The sequence below is a fragment of the Mustela lutreola genome, chromosome 17 (genome assembly GCF_030435805.1).
Source record: "Mustela lutreola isolate mMusLut2 chromosome 17, mMusLut2.pri, whole genome shotgun sequence".
Taxonomy (NCBI): domain Eukaryota; kingdom Metazoa; phylum Chordata; class Mammalia; order Carnivora; family Mustelidae; genus Mustela; species Mustela lutreola.
The window spans coordinates 35,814,038-35,840,501 of record NC_081306.1 but is presented as its reverse complement, the minus strand read 5'-3'; the positions used below and the strand labels follow the sequence as shown (position 1 = coordinate 35,840,501).

Genomic DNA, 26,464 nt, shown 5'->3' with positions numbered 1-26,464 from the left:
AGGGAAGTGTTAGGATGTGTACAGTGTCCTCTCCCTGTCCCAGGGCAGCTGACCCCGTGGGCAGTGGACATGCAGGTCCAGGGCTCAGAGGAGAAGCCTGGGCAGAAGCGTGAGGGTGGTGTGTGAAGCCAGGGGAAGGAGGTGGGCAGAGCAGGAGAGCAGGCCAATCCATGTGACCTTGGGGACACAACAGTTAAAGAGGAAGGAGCAAGGCAAGAAACTAACACACCCACCCCCCCCTCGCTGTGAGCGACACACCATGTTGTCCCCGCCGGCTCTCCATACTCCGGGGCGGCCCACACAGAACTCAGGGGAGGCAGGGTGCCACCCAGGACACGGCAGCCCGTGAGTGGCGAAGCCAGGACTCGACCCCCATCGTGGGCAGGTGGAAAGCACTGGGCCTGCACCGTGACCGCAAAGCCTGCCCGGGATGGCTGCGGTGGCTTCCCACGGAGCAGGCTCCCAGAGCAGCTGACCTTGCTGTCCGCACCTCTCTCTCTCCCTCCGGAAGTCTCTGGGGCCTTCATCTGGGGGAGGACAGGGCAGTGGTTATGGATGTTTTCTCTGCATCTGAATTTTCTCCTTTAGCCTGTGGGCAGCCTAGCTTACATTAGTTTTCAAAGGCTAACCCAGCCTTGCACGCCCCAGGATGGGTCCCACCAGGTGGCAGCAGCAGTGGCGGTGTTTTCCTACATCATGGGATTCGAAGTGCTAGTGCTTGGACACCTGCCGCCTCTGCTCACCGCATCCTGGTCTCCTGCGCTTTCCTGGAGCCTCTGTGGAACTTGGGAGTCAGGTGATGCCTCACCAGACAAGCATTCTGGCGCTCCTTTCCTCCGAGTGTCTGCTAAGCTCACCAGCGCACCCATCCCGGGCCCCCTGCTCGGTTTCGGAAAGCTATGAACTACTGACTCCGTTTCCTTATCAGAAACAGGCCTACGGAAATCCTCCGTTTCTTTCTGGGTGAGTTTTGGCAGATTGTGTCTTTCAAGGGATCGACCTGTCTCATCGAGGTCAAGTCTGTGGCACGAACCCGCTCGCAGGATCCCGTTACCGTTATTCCAGGCGGGTGTCCCGTGTCTGCAGCACCTGCAGTGAGCGCCCCACTTTGATTTCGGGGGTTAGTCCCTTGCATATCCTCTCTTTTCAATTCCTCTTACTGATCTCTACAAAGGATCAGCTTTTGGCTTAGGTGATTTCCTCTACTCCTTTCCTGGTTTCAATTTCACTGATCTCGGCTCCAATTTTGACTCCTCTTTTCTTTCTGCTTTAGATTTATTCTGTTCTTTTTCTACTCATCAAAGGTAGAACCTATTGATTTGAGATGCTCATTTCCTAATCTCTGCGCTCAAGGCTGTAACCTTCCCTCTGAGCACTCTGCTTCATCCCACAAACTGCCATAAGTTGTATTTTTACTTTCTTTTCATTAAAAACGTTTCTAAATTTCTCTTGGGAGTTCTTTCTTGACCAGGCCAGCTGCTTCAAAACTCCAGGACACTTATCTGTGGGAGGCAAAGGGGAGATTCTCCATTTCACAGATGAGAAAATGGGTTCCTAGAGGTAGAGACGTGCCCAAGGTCCCATGACCTGGAGGCGGCAGAGCTGGCCCCGGTGTAGCCGTACAGCCCCTGGGCACCAGCCCGGGTCCCGACTCCCTGCCACGCTACCAGCAGCTCTCCCTGCCCGGCCGGCTGACACAGCAAGCTGTCAGTCACTACGAGTATATGGTGATCTTGGGGGTTCAGAGGCTGGAGGCCTGGCCTTGGTCCAACCCGGGGTCACAATCACAGGGGGCTGGAATCCAGGGCCGGACATGCTCCAGCCTGAGCTGTTGGCTCTCTGACGTCTAGGCATCCCTGGGGTACAGTGGGTCCAAGTGGAGACGCCCCAACACACACCCATGAAGCACGTGGCTGTTCAGCAGAGAAATCCTTCTGCAGATGTTTCTCCAAGCCCCACCAGGCCCGGAACCTACCCCCCAGGGCAGTCTAACACAGGCTAACTCAGCGGCACTGCCAAACACCATTTATTTTGGGTAAAAAATAAGCCACTTTCCTTCATAACATACATCAAGACGGACTCGTCAAACTGGCTGGTCCCACCTGGTTCCAGTCTCCCCGAAGATCCCTCACACCACCAGACTGGCTAGCGCTCTCAGGACAACAGGGTCCCAAGGCACAGGGGCGGGGGGCCCGGGCACGTCAGCCTGGGGCTGCCTCAGTAGCAGTCGGCCTCATTCTCCCCCAGGATGCCCACCGTGGCCAGCATGTCCTGCAAGAGCGACTGAGGGCTCTTCTCCACGTGGTCGCTGCTCTCGGCCAATGCCCCCCGAAGGCCCTCCAGGTCCATCGACCTCAGCACGGCCAGCACAACCTCGGGCTCCAGGTCCCCCAGGGGCTGGGCCTGATCGCCCGCCCGCCACCTCTGCAGGGCGGCCTCCACGGAGGCCACGTCGGGGCTGCTCCTGGGCTCCTGCAGGCTGCTGGAGGAAGCCGTCTTGGCCCTCAGGAGGAGGAGCAGATCACAGGACTTCTGAGCCACGGGTCGGTCACAGTCAAACAAGGCACGGAAGGCGAACTCGAAGAGCCGCACTCGGCAGAGTGACTGCAGGGCCTGGGTCAGCGGGCCGGCGGGGGCTGCCACGGGCGGGGTCACGGCATAGGGACAGTGGGAGCGGGGCGGGCCCAGCATCTGCTCCAGGAACACCAGCGCCAGCTCCAGGCCCTGGGCCCGGACCTCCCAGTCCAGATCCTGGCCGGCCACCTGGAGCACGCCGGCCACAAACTGTTCCGTGTCCCCGACCACGTCGGCATGGCTATCCCTCAGCCACTGGGTGAAGACCTGCATGACGGCCCTCCGTGGGAATCCCTCCGAGTCTGTGGACAGGATGTGCAGAAGCTCCCCGAGCAGGCTCTTCTGGAGGACAGAGCGAGAGGCAGTGGGAGGGGACAGGGGAAGGCAGGCTCCCAACAACGGGCATAGAACCCCCACCCGATGACGAACCCCGCCACCCAGGTGCGGGGTGAAACCTGCTTTTCCCCTCAGCCCCCATTTGCTCGTGTATCAAGTGACAGCGTGCTTGGAAGAAGAGCCAGAGATTCAGGGAACGTATGTGACGGAACCCTGGACCCAGACTGCCCGACACTGGGCAGCCAACCCACTGGGCCCTGCGCATCAAGACGGCTCCCTGGGGACCCACCGCCTCCTACCTGCTGGCTCCCTGGGTGCTCAGGGCCGGCGGGGGGGACACACAGCCCCTGGCTGGAGAGCTGCCCCATGGCAGTCACTGAGCTGGCTCGGACGTAACTCTCAGGGTCTCGCAGGAGCTGCTCGGTGAGCCTGGGCACCTCCGAAGCAAGGAGTGCATGTCTGAAGCCGGCCTGCCCTGGGGGTCCAAGTGGCCACAGATGGCTATGACTAAGGCCGGAGCCTGCAGCCTCCTCCCTCACTTCTCCAAGGGCAGCCATGGTGCTCTGCTTCCCGAAGCCGACAAGAGATAGCCAGCGGGCTGAGCCTGGGCCCCCTCCCACCCAGCACTCACCTCCCCAACGTCTGGTCATCTGGGTCAGGAACTCGAGGCCGGAGTCCCTCACCTCCCAGCAGGGGCTGCACAGACGCTTCTGCAGCACAGGGAGCAGCTCTGGGGCAGGAGGGGCCGCTCAGAGGGGCCCAGGCCAGGCCCGCCCTGCCCCCAACCGCTCACCCCGGCAACGCCCTCGCTTTACCTGGGGAGGGCCCAGATTACCTCTTAGGAATAGCAGGGTGTGGGAATCCAGGTCCGAGCAGCCGGGGGTCCTGGGGGAACTCAGGAGCCACCTGAACGTGGCCTGGAAGGCCTTCTTCAGAACCTGGAGCAGGCAAAGCAGGGCTGCAGGACCAGGGGCAATGAGGCAGCAGCTGGCCTGCCTGTCCTGGTCTGCCTATCCCGTGCTCCTACCCCTGCTCTGGGACATGAGATGGGGCCCCAGGGGCAGGGAGAGGGCAACAGCGGGTTTCGTTTTTATGAGGCAGGAGCCCTGGGCAGCGGCAGAGCTGGCATTCCGGGGCCCAAAACAGGAGGAGGAGGCCGCTCCCATCAGGACGCCCCCCTCTTGCACTGGACAAATTCTGCAGGCCCCCTTTCCTCAGAAGCCCAGGAAGCCACCAAGCCGGCTGTCCCCACCTCCAACTGCCAGCCTGATGGCAGGGGGCGCTCTCACTGCACCCGCCCGAGCCCAGCCACCGTGGGCACCATGAGGACTATGTTTGCAGAAAACGCTGACAAGTAGTTTGGACCCCAAGGGCAGGGCCCGGCTGGCCGCAGTCCCCACTCTCCTGGGGAATTAATTCCCTGCTCCCCACGGCTCAGCCCGCCCAGGGCTCAGTCCTCCCCACCGCTGGGCCTGGGTCAAACCCTGTGCCGGCGCCTGCCCCTCACTCTGAAGTGACTCTGGGGGCGTCTGCAGGGTTCAGTCAGCTAAGTGTCGGACTCTGGGTTCTGGCTCAGGTCGCGATCCCAGGGTCGTGAGACGGAGCTCCACGCTCAGCACAGGGACTGCTTGGCACTGTCTCCCCCTCCCTCTGCCCCCTCCCTGTTTTCTCTCCCAATAAATCTAGAAAAAAGAAGCCACTGGCCCTGTAGCAGGCCCTGTTCTGAGAGGCCGGCCTGCAAGGTGCTCCTCACACATCTCACCCCTCCTCCCCACCCTCCCCCTGCACCCCGTGCCTGTACCGTGGGGCTGGAGTCTGGGCTCCTGAGATATTCCAGAAGGACAGCAAACACCTGCGTCACCAACTCTGGGGGGCCTGAGACAGACATGGAGGAAGCACCCAACCTTCCCCTCCAGGGACCTCCCAAGCGTGAGAGTGCGTCAATCCGTGGAAAGCAGGGGACAGAACCCGTGGGCCGGCCGAATCCCACCCTGCCTCAGAGAGGACGCGTGGAGGACTGTGATCCCAGCACAGCAGAGCAGCAGGCAAGCGGGGCCCGTGGGGCGCTCTGGCTTACCTGTCTCCTGAGACAGCGTCCCCAGGAAATCGAGGGCCGCCCGCTGGACCCGCACACAGCCCAGCAGGAGCGCGCAGAGCTGGCGCCCCGCATCGGAGGCAGGGCTCCCAGAACCCCTGCACAGCTGCAACAGGGTCACCGCGGCCCCCAGCAGGGGCGCCTGAGGCCAGGGGCAGGGGCGCTGGGGCTGGGGGAGAGGGAGGGGTCAGCACAGGCCCCGCGTCCCGCTGCTGCCACAGACACGGGCCCAGGCTGCACTCACCAGGGGCAGCAGCAGCTCCAGGTGGGCCAGGGTCTGGCACAGGAGACCCACACAGGCTGCCTTGGAGGGCAGGAGCATGTCAGCCGTCACAGAGTCAGCAGCGGTACTGTCCAGCAGGCCTGCGGGCCCAGCCAGAGGCAGCACCCTGTCAGCGGGCCTCCCACACGCCCCTGCAGGCCTCGGGGCTACCGCTGCATGCAGGAGACCAGCACCAGAGGCTCCCAGCAGGGGACGTGCCCAGGGTGACAGGGGGTGGCCAGACCCGGGTTCTGATCCTGTCTACAGGGCTCATGAGCCGTTGAGCCCAGTCCTTCCCACAACCTGTTCCTGGGCTGGTCCTGCTGCTCAGCACACTGGTCCCTACACTCAACTCAGGGCTCCCAGGCACAAGCGGGTCCCCTTCGGGTCCCCTTCGCTGACACACCATGCAGCAGAAGCAAGACGAGTCACAACAGAGGAAGCCACCACTCTACCACCACCCTGGTCACAAACCTGGGACACATCCAGGCGACAGCTGGTGGGCCTATCGTGGGCCGGGAACTGCCATGTGGCACGGGCCAGCTTGCTCTGGGGCCACCTCAGATACCACCCACTGGGGGTGACACTGCCCCATTCATCCCACAGCTGGGACAGGAGACAAGCAGCAGAAAGGCCCAGGGCAACATCCCCTACCTAGGACCCTGCATTCTCAGTGGGAGCAGCCAGCGAGGTACCCTGTCGCCCACTGGCCTGCCCCACCACCAAGGACGAGCTCCGGACCCCAGCGGCCTGCCCTTCTGCACCTGCCCACCCTGAGGAAGCAGCATACCTGAGGGTTCGGGGCCCTGAGCCGTGGCTTGGAGGACACAGGCCAGAGGCTGGAGGAGGACAGCAAAGGCCTGCGCCCTCAGTGCCTGTGGACTAAGCACAGAGGACACAGTGAGCACCCTTCTCGGCCCTGGGCTGAGCCAGCTGTCCCGGGACATCCTCAGCAAGTCATATCCAGACACCCTCTTGAGGAACAGCCTTCTTGCAAAGCACCATGCCCAGCACTCAGGCCACTGGCACACAGGCCGCCAGCGTGGGACTCCAAGGAAGCTGCTAGAACACCTCCCCAAGCCCCAGAAACAGACCCTAAAAGGACGGGCCACACCTGCTCCAATGGACAGTGTCTGCTAAGGGCCAGGGGGACAGGAGGCCCAGCTCCCAGGAGCATTCCTGGGGCTTCATCTCCTGTGTCTTGGGCTCAGGGTCAGGTGGAAGGCTAAGCCAGCACAGAATTCTCCCTCCAGGCTGGCTGCCTGGTCCTCCCCCTTCAGACCAATTCCTCTCCCTGAACATCTGGAGAGCTGGGGCCCAGAGCCAGGCTATACTGTCCTCCCAGGCCCTGTGGCGACCTTCACCTGCAACATGGGCCAACGTGACCACCTCTCATCTGTCCAGAATCCTGGAAAGACTCCCTCTTTCTTCTGGACCCCTGCCTCCTTCCCTCTCCCTGTGGGAGGCTCTCTAGCCACTCCTGCCTACCCAGGGCCCCTAGAACCCACACCAGCAATGTGTACAGCATGCTAAGGCCACTGGGGAGGGGCTCAGAGGGCAGCTGAGCAAGCAGATCCTGGACACAAATCTAGCCCTGCTCTGACCAGAGCAGCCCAAGACTCTGTTTCATCTCTGGGGAACCTATAAAGCTTTTGTTTGAAAATGTTCTTCTGTCTCTACAACATGCAGAGGCCACAGCCTCCAGCAAAGCCTTGGCAATGACCCAAGTATGGCCCAGCCACACCCTGCTGGCCGCCTCTGACCCTTCTCTGGTTTCAGGAACTCCCCAAAAGCTCCTTGACCATGGGGCCCATGCCCGAGACCTCCCTGTCTGTCCTCACACAAAATAAACCCCAATCCTTACCAGTCCTGCAGTTTCAGGATCCCTAATGCCAACAGCCCTGCTTGCGTGGGGCTCAGATGGCTCAGAGTCTGAGCCAGAGTCTCCCACAGGCCGCAACTAGAAGAACTCAGCCCAGGAGAACTGCAGAGAAGCCCAGAAAGAAAGTCAGTTCTCAGTCCTGCCCACTGAAGCCCGCGTGCTGCCAGTACGTCCGGCGGAGACAGAGTCCTTCCTAGGCATGTGGCCTTCCAGAACCCCTCCGGCATCCCGTCCCCTGTGTGCCCTGGCGGAGCCCACGAGTTGTGGCCCCAGGTATAAGAGGTACCCTAAGACTTCCCAAGGGAAACAGTACCCCCAATGCCTGCGCACCCCGGCTGCACCGCAGAGGAACTGACCGGGCCACACTGAGAAGGAGATCCACAAGCGAGTGTGCAGCTGGCATGGGGTCCTTCTGCAGCAGAACGGCCACGAGCGGATGCAGCTGCACCCACAGAACTTGTGTCCAAGGGTCGTGGCAGTGACTGAACGTCGTGGTCAGGACGTTCAGAGCCTGTGTGATCTGCGGGGTGGCCGTGGAGCGCAGAGACTCTTCAATGTGACCCACGATCTTCTGGGCACATGGCGGCCAATCATCAGCCTGCAGGCCGGGGGGCCCCTCGGCCGGGCCTCGCATAGACAAGCTCAGAATGTGCACCAGGAGCTGCCCAGCTGCCGAGGCCACAAACAGGCTGGAATCTCCCTGCAGGGAGAAGATGGTGTCAACGGCACCTGGGGTCGGGGACAGGGCGGGGAGAGAAGAAAATGGGGTTCAGCTGGGACAGAACCCAAGGGAGAGGGCAGATATGGTAACAGCGCCAAGTGGCTTGCTCGGCCCTGCCTCCCATCTGCTCAGCGGCCGGGCACCGGAGTGGAAGAGCTCCCAGGGCGGCTGTCCTAGACCCCTGCGAGGAGCCTTTAGATCCTATTAATTTCCAAGTCACCCCAACTGCTGGGTCTGTCCTGCAAGCTAAGGACACCGCAGTGACCTTGAGGGGCCTCCAGCCCCCCGCTCCCCACCCATGACCCCGTATGCTCCTCACAGCAGCCCCGTGACATCACAGCCACTTCCACAGACGTGCAAACGTGGCCCAGCAAGGTGCTGTGATGTCAGCAGGGTCGCCCGGGTGCGGCAAGGCCACAGGCTGAGGGCGGAGCAGGCAGGGGACTCACCGCAGTCCGCCAGGAAGTGCAGGGCACTGGGATGCTGCGCCAGGGAGCGCAGACCCTGGATCCAGCCGCTGCGGACGGTGGGGGCAGTCCAGGCAGCTCCCCCCAGGGGGCCTGCCTCCCCAAAGAGCCTGGGTAGCAATTCCCCCTGCTGGGAAGCAGAGAAGTAAGAGGTGACCTGGGCCCGTTTCCAGGAGAACAGCAGATCAGAGACGGTTTTGCTGTTGTTTGGGGGTCAAGGCACTTCACTGGGACGTTCTCACTCGCTGCCAACACAGGCTTCTGAGAAGTGGCAGGTGACCACCAGTGCCAGCCCCAGCGGCCCCGGCAAGATCACATCTGCCCACCAGGGGACAGCTTTGGGAGAAGAACTAGGTTATAAATCAAAGTTCATCAACCCTGTCAGTTGTTTACTTCAGAAATCCTCCCCCCAAAAGAGCACCATAAGTTTCACCTCTGAAAGTCCAACTCTGACCAGGACATTGTGTTCCAGCACCCCGACGGTCTCCATGGCCTATCGACTCCTGAGCTGGGCAGGCAAGGTCCACCAGGGCACCCACCCTCCTCCAGGTATCCCCCACTCCGGTGCCCCAGCACACCTGTTGTGTTCGCCCGCCCCACTCCTCGCACCTGTTCAAATCCTTTACGACCCGGCTGTGAGCCCACTGCCCTCACAAAGCTGACACCCACCCCACTCAAGCTGGCAGTGGTTAATTCCCCCCACCCAAGCTCCACTGGCTGTGGATGCCCACAGGACTATCTCGCGTTGTCCTACATTTGCTGCCGGTGTGTGACATTCTCATTCACTGCTGAGTTTCCACACAGCATATGGGAAACCCGACGCTGCCTCTTACCGAAGGCACTGCTGGCTGGTGCAGTCATTCACTCTGAGCCTTCCTGTGCCAAACCAATGGCGGTCAGAGCCTCTGCCTGCCCGGCCACACCCCAGGGCATCCTGTTCAGCTACGGCCTGACCCTCAAGCTATAAGGAGCCCCTCTGATCATCTCCGACTCCAGGATCTGGGACAGCGAGACCACAGAGACAGAAGCCAACTGCTCACAGACAAGAGTCTAACTCTACAGCAGCCACGGGCCCCTGAAGGGGTGCCACCACTGGTGGCTCACAGGGAAGGCACCTTGTGGGAGCCGTTGTCTTGAAGCGGGACTGTCCCAAAGTGAGGGCCCCTCGCCAGTGGGGGAGGGCGGGACACAGAGGCTCGGCCCCTTGCCTAGCTTCGTCCATCTGCATGTGCCCTGCCTGGACACTGTCAAGTACAGCTGGCTGATGAGGAGCCCGTGGGGCTTAAGACATCCCAGGAGTCTGTGCAGGGGTAGCTGGGAAGGAAACAGAAGGCCACCCGATGCTGCGGGCTCCAGAGTGGGGAGAGCAGCCTCTCCCCGCAGCTGAGAGCCCATCCCCGGCCCAGGCCCCTGGGCCCTGAGGGAGCCAGCGGCAGACTCCTGAAGGTCTAGTGTGAGCGCTGCCACTTCTGTGGGGCTCCTACGTTAGGTCTCCCCGTATCCTCATCTGCAAAATGAAGACCGCTGCTCTGCTGACTGGCCACGCTGCCAGGATGAAATGAAAGGGCTTCTGCGAACCCCGAAGAGCTTCACAAACTGCAAGGCACCACAGGTGTGTGTGCGTGATCATGTGTGTCACGCGAGCACAGCCAGCACAGACTTATGCCCCAAGACACACTTCGGTGCGGCCAGAGAACACCCTGGGTCCACAGCAAGCTGCGTCTCTGGAGAACACACACAGCTGGACTGAGGAGCGCCCACGAGTGGCATCCCAAAGCTACTGAGGGGACATCTCCCTCCCCACTACTGTCTTCTCTTCAAGAAGCCACATCACAGCATGGCCTTCCTGGGGCCTTGGGCACATTGGGTCAGAGAAAGCTGATGTGCCCTCCCACGAGCTGGGGAGGCTCCGAAGTGCCCAGAGATGCCATCACAGGCCAGACAGGCTCCCATCAGGCTCCCATCAGGCCTAACCAACCCAGCTGTGCCCATGGAGGGGTGTGCAGAACAGTAAGATGCACGGCTCTGGGGGCTCTCTAAGCTCTATGCCTTAGTACTACATAGAAATTCTTGTGAGTCACTCATTCATTCACCCAACAGGACCAAGTGTGAGAGCGGTGGTCTTGGTTAAGCCTTGTGACACGCACAGCCCTCCTCTCTGTCACAGGAAGAAACCAAGGCTCAGAGGGTTCATGATGTTGGGCAAGTGCATGCCGCGGGCCAAGTATCAGAGCTGAGTCAACCCCAGCTCTGATTCCAAACATCTGACCCTTTTACCCCAACATCATTCTGGGCCAGCTTTTCAAAGAAGGATCCCCCTCAGGAATAAAAACCTGGTGCTACGAGTCACAGCACGGGGCAGCACAGGGCAAAGACCGAGGGGCCACGGCGGCCGCCCGGTTTTGTGCACCTTCAAGAAGTGAGCTGTGCACTTCTCAGCGGGACACTGAGGTCGCAGGACCCAGGCTCACCTGAAGATACTGGAAGCAATCTTCCTGGGCTGCAAACACCCCCGTGAGGCGGAGTGAGAAGGACAGGACTCTGGAACTCAGGTCCTGGGGTTTTAGCACATGGCACAGCAGCTCCACGAGGCAGGGGTTCTCCTGCAACAACAGGAGACTGGACCCTGGGGGCAGGCCCAGCCAGAGAGATGGTTACCGAGACACCGTGATGCAGCTTGCCCTAAAGGACCATTCTTTGTTTTTTTTATTTTTTTAATACAGTTTATCTATTCGAGAGAGAGAGAGAGAATGCACATGCGCACACACAGCAATGAGTAGGGGGAGGAGCAGAGGGAGAGAGAATCCCAAGCAGATTCCCCTCTGAGCACACAGCATGACTGCTTGATCCATAACCCTGACATCATGATCTGAACCAAAATCAAGAGTCTGATGCTTTAAGTTTTATTTATTTAAGTAATCTCTACACCCAAAGTGGGGCTCAAACTCGTATCCCCGAGGTCAAGAGTTGCACACTCTCCAGATGAGCCAGCCAGCCCTTCCCCTAAAGGACCATTCTTATGGCATTTTTCCAGACCTCTATCTCTCCCGCTGTTAGATTTAGCAATCCCACGGGAGAAAATATTTGCGACAACCAAAAAGGAGTCATGACCTGAACTCAATGGGAGGGTGCAAACTAGAAAGGCATCACCCCCACATCAGGTAAGGGACAGGATAGGAAACACAAGGGCCCAGCACACCAGAACAGGCCTTCTGTTGCTGCTGATTACAAACAAGAAATGCAAATTAAAGCAGGAGACCACCTTCCCCCTCAGATGGATGCTTTTTCTTACACTGAGACTACTGCTCGTAAGAAGTACAATGGAACAGCCATCCTTTTCCAGACGGGCACCGGAGATGTCTGTACTCCACGATGCTGCTGTCTGAAGGCACCCAGGTGGGCCAAGGGAAATGTGGGGCGCAGGCTGGGAGGGTTTCCCTTTGAGAGGCCCTTGCAGACACAACCACCACTGACTGTGGTTCAGTGAGAAGGAAAAAGACCAGAGTGAAGAAGAGAGAGCAGGAATCCGAGAAACCAATAACCACGCGGGTGAATCTAAAAGGCATCAACTTGGGCACCTGGGTGGCTCAGTGGGTTAAAGCCTCTGCCTTCGGCTCAGGTCATGATCTCATGGTCCTGGGATCGAGCCCTGCATCGGGCTCTCTGCTCAGCAGGGAGCCTGCGTCCCTTCCTCTCTCTCTGCCTGCCTCTCTGCCTACTTGTGATCTCTCCTTCTGTCAAATAAAGAAAATCTTTAAAAGGCATCAACTTTACAAACAAAACAACTTTTGATGGGTTTTAAAACAAGACAGAATCAAAATTCTAGAAAATGGTAACACGGAAGATTGTGCTGGGCTGGAGGTAAAGTGCCCTGAGATCCTCGTGTTGATGGGACGGACAGAGATTCTAGTTGACCTCTGACTTTATTTTAACTTTCGACTTTTTAAATCCAGTTTGTGTGTGAACGTAACCACTAAAGAACATAAGCGGAAGGCATAACTTCAAAACCAGAAAATGAAAAAATTTTAAAAACAAAAGTTTTATCAATCCAACGGAGGCCAGAAAAGGAGGAAAAAGGAACAAAGACAAGGCATGGGAAGTGCTAAAAAAAAAAAATGCAAAAGAACACAGGTTCAAACAGAACATTTAGCTTGACAAATGAAGCAGATTGTCTATTTAAGAGTTGCTCTTATTAAAATGAGGACAATCCAGGGGCGCCTGGGTGGTTCAGTGGGTTAAGCCTCTGCCTTCAGCTCAGGTCATGATCTCAGGGTCCTGGGATCGAGCCCCGCATCGGGCTCTCTGCTCAGGGGGCGGCCTGCTTCCTCCTCTCTCTCTGCCTGCCTCTCTGCCTACTTGTGATCTCTGTCAAATAAATAAAATCTTTAAAAGAAAAAAAAAATGAGAACAATCCAGCCACGCAGCGTTTGCCAGAATCGGGGAAGCAGGATGACGCTTCCCGGGAGGGCTGGGGGCACAGTGGCCAGGGCACAGCGGCAGCAAGAGGAACGGCGACAAACTGGACATGAAAGCAGAAAGTGTGATGGGTGCCTTCGGGAGAACGTCGCTATTCAAAGGTGGAACCGCCTGCACCTGCACGGACCTAAGCTAGCTTCGAGATCCGTACAGGAAAACACAGAACAGAATTTCAGAGAAAAACTGTTGAATCCACTATCTCAGGGTAGGGTTTTCCCACCTCAAAAACAATCCAGCAAAGTGACGAGCAAGAACACAGTGGGCCTGCGCCACGGACAGCCGAATAAAGAGCCATCCTGTGGAGCGCCAAGGCCGACAGAGCCCAGGCCAGCCGGGGGAGAGGTGAACTGCGGACGCACCCCGCTTCCTAGAAGGGGGGGGGACCAGGGCTGCAGAATCACACTGTGCCAATGCTCGTACCGCCCTGGGTGTGAACTCACTGAAAACCAACCATCTGTACACTATGCGTCAGGTCCGTGGTATGTGAATTACATCTCTGAGAAACCTGTCTGAAAGGAATTTTTAAAATCTGACGACAAACTAGGCCACAGCTGAGGACTCTACAAATACAAGAAGCACAGTAGCTATGACGTCTACAGAGCATCTGTGGAAAATTGTCTGTGGGCTCCACCATGATAAAAACCCTGATGGGTACAGAGAAATCAAAATATGCATGTTTTCCAAGTCCAATGAAACAAGTTAGAAGTCAAGGATAAGAAGACTGAAGAAAACCCCGCACTGTGAATCTAAAAGATACCCTTTCAAATCCCTTGTGCGTGAGGGAAGAATACCCACCACGATAGTACAATATACCCGAAGACAAACGACAGAAGCCCCTTGCAGTAAAACGTGCAGGACTAAGCTTCCAAAGACGTATGCAGCCCTTCGTGCGTGTATTAAAAAGGAGAGACTGAGATGCTCAACTCCAAGGAGGGGGAAAGAGCAGGATACACCAAATGAAGAGGAGAAATTACTGACACGGGCTCTGTCCTAAGGCCACTGCCAGCTAAGAGATCAACCATGAAGAGATCAACAGTCGACATGAAAAGATTTCCACAGGAAGAAAGCCGAGTTATTTATAATAAGCATCAGAAACACAAACACCTAATGAGACGGCTGTGGTTATATAAAATACGGTCCAATCACACAACGAATGAACAGAGTTGATAAAATCAACATGTTCTACACAGAAAACTCCCACTGTAACGGTAACAGAGAAAGAGCAAGACACAATGTTATGTTTATAGTGTGACTTCATTTTTATAAGAAAAACGCAGCTTTGGGGCACCTGGGTGACTCAGTGGGTTAAAACCTCTGCCTTCAGCTAGGGTTGTGATCTCAGGGTCCTGGCACTGCTCAGCGGGGAGCCTGCTTCCCCACCCTTCTCTCTGCCTGCCTCTCTGCCTACCTGTGATCTCTGTCAAATAAATAAAATATTGAAAAAACAAACAAACAAACCCACAGCTTTGGGGCGTCGGAGTAGCTCAGTCAGTTAATCGTCTGACTCTCGATTTCAGCTCAGGTATGCTCTCAGGGTCGTGGGATTAAGCCCCTCGAAGGGCTCCACACTCAGTGGATAGTCCGCTCAGATTCTTTTCCCTCTCCTTCTGCCCCACCACCCATTTTCTCTCAATAAATAAATAAAAATTGGGCTCCTGAGTGGCTCAGTGGGTTAAGCCACTCACTGCCTTCGGCTCAGGTCATGATCTCAGAGTCCTGGGATCGAGTCCCACATCAGGCTCTCTGCTCAGCAGGGAGCCTGCTTCCCTCTCTCTCTCTGCCTGCCTCTCCATCTACTTGTTACCTCTCTCTCTCTCTGTTAAATAAAAAATAAATCTTTTTAAAATAAATAAATAAATAAATAAAAATATTTTTAAAAAAGGATAAAGACAAAAGAAAAACAGCTTTATGATGTGTTAGGAAAAGGGACTGAGAAGAAATTAAAAAGCTGATGGTAGTTTAATTTTCCTCTTTACTCCTTTGTGTTGTTCAAGTTTCATCTAAAGAATACGTATTAGTTTCAAAATAACAAAAAGTGGTTTCTTGAAATAAACAAGTAAATGCAACAGTAACAACAAAGTAAGTTTCTCTGCAGTTACCTAGTGTGAACTGAACAAGAGGGGGCCTGAATCAGGGCTGGGAGAAGATCAGAACCTCAAGATATAACTGTCCCCTGCTCATTCCCTCAGGTTTCAACTTGATGTGTCCCCAATTAGCCAGAGGGGCTCTCTAGGATGTGAAGGAAGGGAAACAGAGGGTCACCTCTTCCCCAGCACAGGCACCCTCTGGTCTGCAGGAGACAGTCAACAGCAGCACCCTCCCCCTTACCAGCTTCAGTTATGGTTTTAAACCAGTCCAGCAGCTTCTCCAAACAGGTGTCATCTACCATGGGCTGCCTGGGGTCTGCCAGAACCGCACAGAGAGCCGGGAGGAGTTGGGAGCACTCTGGGTCCATGGTGAGGCTGGAGAGTCCTGCAAAGAAAACGTCAGAGCCAGGTCCCACCCACGCTAGCCATAGGCAGCCCCTGTGTCTCCTTGGGCCAGGCGCTGAAGACCGTCGCCCTCTGAGGGAGCTGCCAGGAGGTGATGTGAAACCTCAGCCTGGGTGGCGCTGGTCAGGAGCAGGGAAGGCCCTGAGTTCCGGCCTCCCAAGCTGGAAAGGGACCTTAGGGAGTTCGGGGCCTGCCAACCTTGGACAGCGCGTGAGCCAGTTAGGGGTGTGTGCGCGCGTTCTGGTACCAGCCACGCTCACGGGGCACAGCGTCTCTCTCGGGGTCGGGGCGTCTGCATCCGACACCCCCCGCAGCCAGCAGCGCGGGGAGGCGGAGGTGCTCTGTCCACAGTCAGTCCCTCCCGGGCCGGGAAGTGCACCTGCGAGTCCTGCCGCGAAGGGGCCGGGAGCCCCTCAGTCCCGCGGTCAGGGCGCGCTCTCTCGGGAGGCTGGGGGTGGGCAGGGGCTCGGTCGCAGTCCGTCCTCGGTGATGCTAGTTCCTTGACGAGTGAGGGACCCTCGCTGAGGGAGCCGCCGCGGCCCGGCCGGCCGACGGGCCCAGAGGGGGCACGAGACCCGGACCCCTAGTCCCCGGTCCGGACTCCACCCGGGCAGCCGCCTAGACCGCCACCGCTCCCGGGGCCCCGCGGCTCACCTGCTCCGCGTCCGTCGGCCGCCGCAGGCACCGCCCCGGACCGTGCCACTTGCCCGGTCTGGCGGGAGCGCGCAAAAGGACAGCTGGCCACGGGAGACCCTCAAAGTCCCCGGAAGGCCACTCTGGGAGCCGCGGGAGCCCACACTTGGAGAACGAGCTCAAACTGAGTAGCGCTGAGCCAGGCCGGCGCCGCACCGGTGGGCTCCACGGGTCAGCCTCACAGGGACGCCGGTGGTACGTGCGGAGGACCCAGGGGGCATTGCGCCCGGAAGGCGGGGCTTTTTCTGGAGGAAGGGGTGGGGCCAAGGCCGGAAAAGGCGTGGTCTCGCCTCCCGGGAACCTAGAGTCCGCTCTAGGGGCAGGTGGGAGGGTTGCAAGATGGGAAAGGGACTTCCCCACCTTCAAGGCGAAGTCACTGGTCCTTTGGCCTCAAAACTGGATCCTCAGGGCCCATTAGCTGCGTGCCAGACTACTCAAAGCCAGTGGACAAAAACAAGCCTCATCTTGGGGTGCCTGGGTGGCTCAGTGGGTTAAGCCTCTGACTCTTGATCTTAGGGTCGTGAGATCAAGCCCCACGTCTGGCTCCGACAACAGCAACAGAACAAGCCTCATCTTCCCACAGTGTCAGTGTTTCAGTGAAATTTCTGGGGAAACACCAGGTACATATTACATATAGAAAGCAGAATTCCTAGGGGTACTAAACTAAAAAAAAAAGAACTTAAAAAAACATGGACTTTGATGGGTAAGCACACCAGACAACCCATCCCCTTAGAACTACATGGGTGAGAAGGTTTTGACTGCACAGTTATCTTCCCTGAATTGTGATCCCTCATTTTAAAACTGGGGATACTAATATTTGCGTGATTGAACAGTTGTGGGGGAAAAACATCTTTCAGCAGCACTGTGCTAAGTGCTTCACTTAACATAAATCCAGGTGATTCTGTGCCAACTCTAGGAGGGTGGGTACTATTACCATCCTCACAGGTGAGTAACCTGAAGGGTAGAGAGGCTAACTCCCAGCTAGTGGGCTGACACAGTCTGGATCTGAATCCAGGCAGTCGGGCTCCAAAGTTAAATACTATATTATACAGGTCCACCATTTCGTACCTGAAACTTTTGAGGACACGTGGATCAGAACACATAACTATTCACACTTCAGGGAAGTTACTGGTATATACACACTGTATGTAAGATTACAATCCCAGCAGTATCTCCTGCCTTAATCCAATGTGTTAAAAGCCCCCCCCCCCCACACACACCGTGAGATGCATTAATATACACTCCAAGTGGAATACATAAGCAACTCAAACTTTTTTTGGCACGGAGTTGAGGTCAGAACAGGTTTTGCCAACAAAAAAATTTTGAAAGGATTTTTAGAAGTTTTAGGAATTCAGAAGAGCAGATAAAAAGTCGTGGACGTGTACTCTCTCTCTAACTAAACAAGGGAAAGTAAGTGAAGCAACACAAAGAGAAGAGCAAGGGGATTGTAGAGCCCCAGGAGCTGAACAAGAGGTACACCTGCATAGGCAGTTTAGGTAGCAAAAGCTCTTGTCCCCTTTGTGGGAAATACCTGGAGGAAATAGATGGGAGTCGTTAAGATAACCAGCTCAGTTTCTCCTGCTGGTGGGGCGACAGCCTCTGAACCATCTTGTGGCTTACCCCTTTGTTGTGCAGGTGAGGGCGCAGAGGACAAGAGGGCCACGAACCTGTAGTAGGTGTTGGTACCAGAACTAGAGCAGTAATAACCTGCCAAGCATTTCTGCCACACCACACTACAGCGGTTCCTTCATTCACCCCATCAAACGAAATCTGTCACATTGCACGCACTCTGGCATGGGCAACTAAGCACTTTACAGATACCGACTCATTGGAGACTCACAACAACACTTTTCTCCACTTTGTATTTGAGGAAACAGCAGCACAGAGAAGTTACATGACTCCTTGGATGCCAAATATGTATTAATTGAGCATCTGCCTGAGCCAGACCCTGTTCCAAGGCATGGAGGCACGGCTGTGAACTAAACAAAGACCCTGCCGCAGACAGCTTATGATCTAAACACGGAATACTCTTGTAGATAATGTCAGGTGGCCAGGGGGAAAAAAGCAGGGTGAGGGGACAGGGTAGGTGCCCTTGGAGACTTGTATGAAGGAGCAAGAGCAAATGGTATTTGCTAATAATAATTTAAATAAGCTTTGGAGCCCAAAGATCTGAAGATCTGAAGATCCTGAAGATCTTCATGACACCACTGAGTGTAGTGCGAACTCATTATTTTTTTATTGTCCTGGGGCTACATCAGAACCCAAGAGCCTAAAACAGAGATCAGGGAGAATAACTTTACGAATGCCACGTATCCAGAAGGAGCAGCCTGGGACACAGCACCAGCCCCTTGTCCCTTTCAGCGTTAATCTAACAAATGCTAGCATTCCGTTCTGGTGACTAGCGTACAGGTTCGTCGAGGAGCCTCCACGAGAGAGGGCTGGGGGACGCACCCCAGGAGCCGTTCGTTAAGCGCAACCGGCCGGGCTCTCGGGACATCCCCCAGCAACCTCCGACATCCGCCCCCCCCGCCCCGCCCCTCCCCTCACCTCCGGGCGCTCCGCGCGTCGGCCCGCAGGCACCCCAGCGCACGCGCACCGTCGGCCGGGCTCGCCTGCGCCGGCCACATCCGGGGCTCCGCAGGCGGCGCGGTTGCCATGGCAGCGGGGTCGCGGCTGTCGCGCGGGTTGGCAGGCCCGGAGGCTGCGGGCTGCCGGGCGGCTGTCTGAGCCGCACAGCCCGACACCCGAGCCCGCTGCGCCGAGGGGCGGCTGGGCAGCGCCGCCGCCATGTCGCTAGGCACCGCGGAGCCTGCCTCGGAGACGGTAAGCGCGGGCGGGCCTCCTCACTCCCTACAACTTTCCGGCTCTCCCGGCCGGGCGCGGGCCGGAGGAAGGGGCGCACGGCCGGCGGCCGCAGGGTGACAGCTGCCATTATTGTTACCGCATAAGAGCGGCCCTCGGGCCCCCGCCCGCGTGCAGCCTGCCGGACGTCGCCGCCCCTCTCCCAGCCCCCAGCGGCCCGTAAACCCCGCCCGCCCCTGCACAGGCCGCCGCTTCCAGGAAGCCCTCCCGAACGCTGAGCCCCCGCCGCGCCGCGCCTGCGAGGCCCCGGCCTGTGCCGAGCCTGCGACCGCGGTCCGCGGGGCAACGGAGCCCACTGCGTAAGTGCCAGCCCAACCAGGCCTCCGGGGCGGGGGCAGCGGCCGGGGCTGCGGGACGGAGCCATCCGGATGCACGAGGCGGGTGGTGGGGAGTGGGTCGGGGGAAGAAGCCCCAGGCTCCTGGGAACAGCGCGCTGCCCAGCACAGGTCGGAGAAGGCTTCCCGGAGGAGGTGCCTCCAAGTTTCCTCCCTTGGGAGAGAGCAAGCGTGCTGTCAGCTCTTGCCTTTTTCGAGTGTTTTTGGCGCGCATGCTCTTCGCTGGAGGGTCAACGTGGATGAATGGGCGGCATTCGGGTGGGAGAAGAAGGAGGCAATAAACCGCACTAACATGGCTTGTGTAGAACATGAAACAGGCCTATGTGGCCGCCGTGGGTTGCAGAGGGCTGCTTTAGGCTGCGTGCGCTGGGCAGGTGCCCAGGACGCCCTGGATGTCCCTGACCAGAAAGAGATCTGAGCGCAGAAGGGCCAGCAAGCACTAAGGTCCTGGGGTGGGAAACATGGTGTGTGTTCCAAGGCGGGAAAGAAAGCTTGCTGGGCAACCTCCTTGGGGAAGGTGGGTGCCGGCCTGACCCTGGACAGCCTCCCAGGCTGTACGAGGAGTTTGGACTTTATTTCAGGGCTTCTGGAGGGTTCCAGACAGAGGGCATTTTGCTCACTTTGCTTCCTTCTCCTGGAGAAGGCCGTGCTGGGCAGGGCTACACAGAGCTCGCCTGTGCAGAGCATCCCTCCAGACACCTAGTCCTGCCTCATCTGGAAGGCCGGGCCACCTACCCGGGACTCACTCACTGCTCCTTTATCTTTAGAAAGTAACTCCTTAGTTCGTGATTGTGAAAATTGTGAGCGCTAGAATGTGGAACGCCAATTTACCCATGATCTAAGCACCTACACAAGATCACCTTAGTCTTGGTGTATTTCCTTCCTGATCTTTTCTCAATGGATCTCTTCCCACACAGCTTTAAAAAAGAAAAATCGAGATCATATTTAAGTTGTTTTGTGACCTTTACTATTTAATTTGTTGTTAACGTTTTCCCATAGCCACACATTTTCAAGAGCATGATTCAGAAAGTCTGAACTGTGGGGACGCCTGGGTGGCTCAGTTGGTTGAACAGCTGCCTTTGGCTCAGGTCACGATCCTGGGGGCCCTGGGTTCAGGTCCTACATCGGGCTCCTTGCTCACAGGGAGCCTGCTTCTCTCTCTGCCTCTGCCTGCCACTCTGCCTGCTTGTGCTCTCTCTCTCTCTGAGAAATAAATAAAATCTTTAAAAAGAAAGAAAGAAAGTCTGAACTGTAGCTACCCCTACTTTATCCGTCTCCCTGCTTTCCCCCTCTTGTTTGCACTTTTTTGCTACTAGGAACAGCGTGGATGTGAACATTCTTACACACTTAAGGATTTGTTAAGCCCCTTCCACGTGAGGCTCTGAGGATGCAAAACCAGTAAAGCCCTGTGCCTTGGTGTCAAGGAATCTGGTCTCGTAGAGGAACCAGTACAAAGCTCTCTCAGCACTTAGGAGACTCTCAGCCCTTGGTCCAGGCTAACTTGTGGCTTTCTGCTGAGCTTGGGTCTGTCCGGTATCAGACAGGAACCTCTTGAGAGCAGGCACTGTGCTGTCTGTCCATTCCCCTTGTGGACTGCAACTGCCTCTGGGCTGGCTGGTGGACTTCCCAGAGTGCTTACTCTCTGCCAGAGGGCTCACGGAGCAGTGGCTGTGTATAGAGTCACGGGATGACACGGAGCCCACGTGGACCACCAGTGTTTTAAGAGCCAACGCTTGTAGAAGGGCTTAGAGTTTCTAGAACAAGACAGTAAGAACATTTATTAGGCATTCACCATGTATAAGGTTCTGTGTCATGTGCTTTACTACTCAGGTGACCCCCTGGCCTCCCCTGACCTCTTGCACAACCCCTGGGCCTTCCTGCCTCCCAGACCCTCCTGCAGCCTCCCGGCAACACAGCTCAAATATATTTATGACGGCTGCTCTGAAAGACTTTGCGAAGTCTGTCATCTGGGCCCCTTCAGAAGTTTCTGTTTCTGCTTTTCCCCCGTCTATCGCTCACACTTTCCTGTTTTTCTCTGTGTCTCATAGTTTCCTGTTGGAAGCTAGACATTTAGAAAGAATGTTACAGCAACTCTGGGTTTTGATCCCTCCTCCCCATGGGACCAATGTGGTTTGCTTGGTGGCTCAGCTGTTCACTGAGTGACTTGGCTGGACTGACCCGCACTTGATCTCCCCACACTGTGCGGCCCCTGATTCCCTGCTTGGATTCTTTCTTATTTACGTCCTCTAGCCTCACCACCTAGGGGGCACCCTTGGGTCAGCACAAGCCACTTTCTGGTCAACTTTCTGCCCTTGACCACTGCGTGTACGTGTGTGTTTGCGCGCGTGTGGGCACGCATGCATCTGTGATGTGCGCGCGTGCGTGTGCATGCATGTGCAGTATGAACGCCTGTGCGTATGTGTGCGTGCATTATGTGTGTGCCTGCTTGCATGCACATGTGCATCTGTGGTGTGTGTGCCTGCGTGTGCCTGCATGTGCGCATCTGTGGCCTGGATGCTGTTGGCACAGGGCAGGAGTTTACAGTTTTTGCCCACCTGCAGCCAAGGTCTAGCAGCTTGGGTTGCTCCTCTCCATCTGAAAGGGCAGCCTGAGAGGGTAACCTGAGCTGCCCATGTGGCCCCTGGACTTCAGGGATGTGTGATTTTACCTCGAAGCCTGGCTTCCTGGGAGCTGCTCTAGCCTCGGAGTTCCTCGTTGAACCAGTGTTTGGTTCAAGGTAGTGTCCATGGGCTTGTGCCCCTTGGTGGATCGAGGTGTGGTGTGGAGAATGTTTCCAAGCCCACCCTGAGCCTGCTCCTCGTGGGTGCCGTCTAATGCAGAGGGCCTCCCTGAGCCTCAGGGTTGACTCTGACCCCAGGAAGGCGCTCCTGGATCTGTTAGAGTTCCACTTGCTCTGCTGGTTAACTTCCTGCTGCAATGATCGCAGAGCCAGGAGGGCTATGTAATTGCTCCCCACCATGTCACCGCGGCCTTCGACTTGACAGTGGAGTCGGGGAGGCATGGGAGTGCTCCACTACCCACTACAAATAAAGCCAGTGGCCCCTCACCCCCCTGCACAACCACTGGCCTGCCTCTTCCCCAGGGAAGGACTTCGGTGCTACGCTCAGCAGCAGGGATGGCTGTGTGTTTCTCCTGGAGTGACACCCCTGCTTCAGGAGGGGGTTCTGGCCTTCTGGGCTTGACTCTCCTTGTGTGGAACCTCTGCCCTACCAGCAAGCCAGTGTTGGGGCTTTGGGGACCCAGAATTCCTAGTCTGCCACATCTGGGGCAGAACTTACAGCCTACCATTCCTCACCATCCTGCCTGTACCCACCTAGAGTGGGTATCTCTCAAGTAGTTTCTATGGAATGGAGTTTGGGGGTGAGGGGTGCCCCAGATTCCCACTATATTCCCCCACATTAAGTAGATTTTCTTGAATGAATCTTCCTCTATTGCTCTATGCCTTTAGGTCAATTTCCAGAAACTTCAAGCTATTATTTATTTTATAAGCTTCTGTGTTCAATGGTTGTAGAAGAAACAATTGCTCAAGCTCCTCACCCAACCATTCTGAAAGTCTATCCTTCCTCACAGTCACCGTGAACTGAGTCCCCGCAGGCCCCCGCTTCTCAGATGGACGCGCCGTGTCTTCTCCCTCCGTGTTTAATTAGCAGTGTATGTGGTCTTTCAGGGCTTTTAAAAATCTGGTAGAGGAACGTGTCCTCTGTGGTCGAGGAAGCTGGGACCCAATAAGCATGACCCATATTGCACAACATGCGCAGAAGCCTGATGCCGCTCCAGGCCTCCTGGGACACTCTGCCCGTGGACTGCCCGCCCGCCCATGGCCCCTGGGTTCCCGTCGCACAACAGGTGCTGTCTAGTCCGGCAGCCTCAGAGAACCAACTGTTAATGTGTTTGCTATTGGTTTTTTTCTTTAACGTGGTCGCTGTTTTTAACGCCATCTGTGGCCTCCTGCCGGTGGAAGGGGCGGGTCTGCAGCAGCTCCGTGGCTCCAGACATGGCTGGCAGGGCTAGACACCACAGTGACCCGTGGGGAGGACTGGCTAGGGAGAGGGCGTGGTGGGCTGGCACACCTGTGGGAGAGGAAGGTCCCTCGGCGTTATCCACCGCACACACACATAACCTCATTCCCTCGTTGAGCCTTTAGGTCACTACAGCTTTCAAGAGTGTATTCAGAACAAGTAATAATGACAAGTGTCTACAAGAGAAACCTCTTGCTTGCTGTGTGGTTTCCAGTGGGTTCACACGCACCGTTGGCAGGCGCGTCCTTGGCGATGCTCGGGTACCTAGATGCGGTCACCGCAGTGGCTCCTCTGGTCTTGCCCAGGATCTGCACATTGAATCCCCTGTCTTCCCTTCCTAAATGTTGCATGTTATATTCATACACTCTGCTCAAGGAAAACTCCTCTCTCTAATCGGCATGTGCTCTTTCCCCATGAAAAGGTCACCTGTTTAGTGACCTCGAAAACCCAAGTCTGTGACTGGTAAAAGATCATGCTTATCGGAGTGTGCTCCCTTCCCCCTGCCCCACGTCATGCCGCACCATGGGTCCCGACTCTGGGTTTCAGAGAGAGGGGGACGCTGCTCCCGTTTGCAGCAGACCCGCAAGCTGCTAGCAGCATGTTGTCTAGGTGCTGACGCTCAGCCCTGCAGAGGATCCGTGTGCCTTTCAGCAAAGGTCCACTGGGGTGGGAAGTGGGCTCCACCACACCGCGGACCCCCGCAGCCAGACACAGATAGTCGGTTCACAGGAGGGGCGTGCGGTCCTAACTCCCAGCAGCAGCTTTGTAAACCAGCGACAAAATAGTCCGAAAGAATGTAAATTTTGCTCCTCTGGTCTCTCTCCTTTTTTTCAGGATGTAAACTTGAGCCCGTGAGTTACATGGAAACACTCTTCTCTTGAGAAACGACCTCCTAGTCCTGAAATTAGGCAGTGCAGATTTTATTCGAGCCCAGTCCCCACCCCCCCACCCCGGGCCAGGGCAGGGAGCGTTATGTGTCTGAATAATGCGTGTATTAATGAGTATGTTTTTTTGAACGACTTCAACTTGTTCTGATAAGGATCCAGTCACAGATTCCACGTGCTTTGATGTGAAGGTGAATGAGAGCACGTTTTAAAAATGTGGAAAATGAAGTCCTTTTATTCCAGACTGTCTCTTTATCGACAGTTTGTGCCAATGGTGTCGCCAGGTAGACAGACGACAGACGCAGAGCTCACCTGCAGGCAGAGGCTCTGCTCCGTGTCCCCCACCCCATCTTTCTGCCGGGCTGAGCTGTCTGGCTGCCACGTGCTTATTCTGACCGGGTTTCTTGAGTCTTTGCCTGTGTAGCTGTAGTTGGGCTCTTTCCACCTCGTGTGTACGACCGTGGGGAGCCAAGCAGGTACCCTAAAATTTCAACGTTTGCATCTCTTCTTCCAGGGAGATGACAGTCTATCTGCAATTACCTTTGACTCTGACTTTGAGACGGTGAGTGCGACCGGGGGGCAGCCGCTGATCCCCGCGCTGGCTGTTTTGCCGTTACTCATGTTGCCCAAATGCGTGCACGAGGTCATTCCCCCCCGAGTGTTGAGTTTAGAGCTGGAACACAAACCGCACGTGCTCCTCAGCACCTGAAGAGTTTTGAGCCCTTAGTTGTAAACAACTGTGGTTGTAGTTTTAAGACTTGTATGCAGATGTTAGTCCCTAATGGCGTATATTTGAGGCAGATGGTAAGCTCTTCTCCTGGGTCTGGTTTTGGCTACAACCCCTCGGCCCCCAGTCCTGACCTGTAAGGGGAGGGTGAGGGCTCTGGGAGGAAAGAGGAGACCCTTTGGCAGCCATCCTGGTGCTGCATGATGTCGTGGCCGGATGGCCCCCGGGCTGCCGGAGCTAGCCTGAAGGGAGAGTGGACAGCACGTCAGTCATCCCTCAGCACAGAGCCCTGAGGGCACGTGGCCCCAGCAGATCCCCCTTGCACCGCAGCTCTGTGGACTCGGGGGGAGCCTCTCAGGCCCCCTGTCTGCCACGAGAGACCCCTGCGGCATGGGCACATAAGGAGTGGGTAGGAGAACCCAGTTGGTGCCCAGTTCCAGGCCTGGCATCAGGGTTGTCCCGGGAGACGGGATGCCGACAGGGTCACTCCTCTGCTGGACCAGCCCTCCCCAGCTGGCCTTGCAGGTGCCTTGTTCACGAGGGTTTCTTCTTGCCAAATCCACCCTCATTGACAGTCAAAACCTGACGCTCCAGGCACTGGCATGAGGACAGTAGGGTGGTCGAAGATACGCCATTTGTGGGGTGTGTTCAGCCTGTGCCTATGTAGTGTTGCCAGGGCCCCTGGGGACCCAGCTTGGCCGGAGCACAGCTCTGATCACGTGTCCTGGGGTCGCCCCGCTGTGCCGTGGGCTTTTTCCTTGGCTCAGACTGTGCTCATGTCTCTGCTGAGTTCAGCTGCTCTGTCACTGCCCTCGCACCTGCTCCGACCCCTCCTGAACACACCTGCGCTTCACCACTGGGGCCTCAGGGCTGCTCTAGAAGGCTCAGCATGCTTTACCTCATTTCCTCTTTCTTTCAGAAAACAAAAAGGAAAAGTTTCCACAAACCTCCACCCACATCACCAAGTAAGTATGTCCAGGCCCCTCATCCCTCAGATTTCTGCAGTTGAACTCAGAAAATGGTTTTCAGAAGCTGTCCTTCCCTGGCGTCTTGGGAGAAGGATCGCGAATGCCTTCTCCAAACACTCGGGGCCATTGAAATGTGACGCTTCCGCTGCTTGGCTCCGTTTTGTGTTGGGGTCTTACAAGCTGGCACTCTTGGGGTTCCCGCTTTCCCCCATGGCCCCAGTGCTCCCTGTGGGAGGAGGCCCAGCGAGGGGCTGAGGCTCCTGTTCGTGGTCCCCAGAGCCCCCAGCAGATGCCATGTTTCCAGCCTCTTGTGCTCCTTCCCTACCCTCTGAACCTGCTTGTGTCTTTGGAACGCCGCCATGGCCAGAGAGCCTTGTCCCTTCGGGATCGGCTCCTGCATGAGAGCTGCTGTCGGCACACTGGGCTGAGCAGGTGTCGTGGTTTCCTGTGCGTTCACCCTGGCTGCGCCAGCCTGGTGGCTCTGTGCTCCCCGTCCTCGGCAGGGGTGGCAACTCTGTCTGGGAGACAGCATCCTTGGCTGTAGGCAAGCAGGTGGCTGCCCGTCAGGTACAAGGTGGCAGGGGTGGGCTCTTCTTTGCCTGGGCAGCTGAACTGAAGTTTGGGCGCCTTCTGAACAACAGACAGTTACT

General features: G+C 56.8%; 2 protein-coding genes across 16 annotated transcripts in view; one reads left to right on the top strand and one right to left on the bottom strand.

The window, feature by feature from the left end:
* Positions 1-2,010: 2,010 nt before the first annotated feature.
* On the bottom strand, positions 2,011-16,227 carry BRAT1 (BRCA1 associated ATM activator 1). 8 transcript variants are annotated; one of them, XM_059154737.1, is made up of 14 exons: positions 15,960-16,227; positions 15,142-15,285; positions 10,809-10,963; positions 8,320-8,467; positions 7,506-7,878; positions 7,132-7,251; positions 6,058-6,149; positions 5,250-5,368; positions 4,988-5,174; positions 4,712-4,785; positions 3,746-3,848; positions 3,542-3,640; positions 3,210-3,385; positions 2,011-2,913 (listed from the first exon to the last, which is right to left on the bottom strand). In XM_059154737.1, the coding sequence occupies exons 2-14, from the start codon at positions 15,266-15,268 to the stop codon at positions 2,218-2,220; spliced, it is 2,469 nt and encodes an 822-aa protein (XP_059010720.1). In that variant the 5' UTR covers positions 15,269-15,285; positions 15,960-16,227; the 3' UTR covers positions 2,011-2,217. The 8 variants fall into 8 exon arrangements, with proteins under 8 accessions (XP_059010720.1, XP_059010721.1, XP_059010717.1 ...); XM_059154738.1 differs by having other exon boundaries at positions 2,011-2,916; positions 8,320-8,464; XM_059154734.1 differs by having other exon boundaries at positions 2,011-2,916; positions 15,960-16,226.
* Positions 16,228-18,645: 2,418 nt separating this feature from the next.
* Positions 18,646-26,464, top strand: part of IQCE (IQ motif containing E) — a 46,541-nt gene continuing 38,722 nt past the window's right edge. For 2 of the 8 annotated variants that reach the window (XM_059154628.1, XM_059154626.1), the window contains exons 1-3: positions 18,646-18,821; positions 24,634-24,681; positions 25,766-25,811. In XM_059154628.1, coding sequence (XP_059010611.1) covers positions 18,786-18,821; positions 24,634-24,681; positions 25,766-25,811 — 130 coding nt within the window. In that variant the 5' untranslated portion in view covers positions 18,646-18,785. Of the gene's footprint in view, positions 18,822-18,850; positions 19,160-24,633; positions 24,682-25,765; positions 25,812-26,464 lie in introns of those variants that run through there. The other 6 variants (XM_059154632.1, XM_059154627.1, XM_059154633.1 and 3 more) reach the window with 5 other exon arrangements.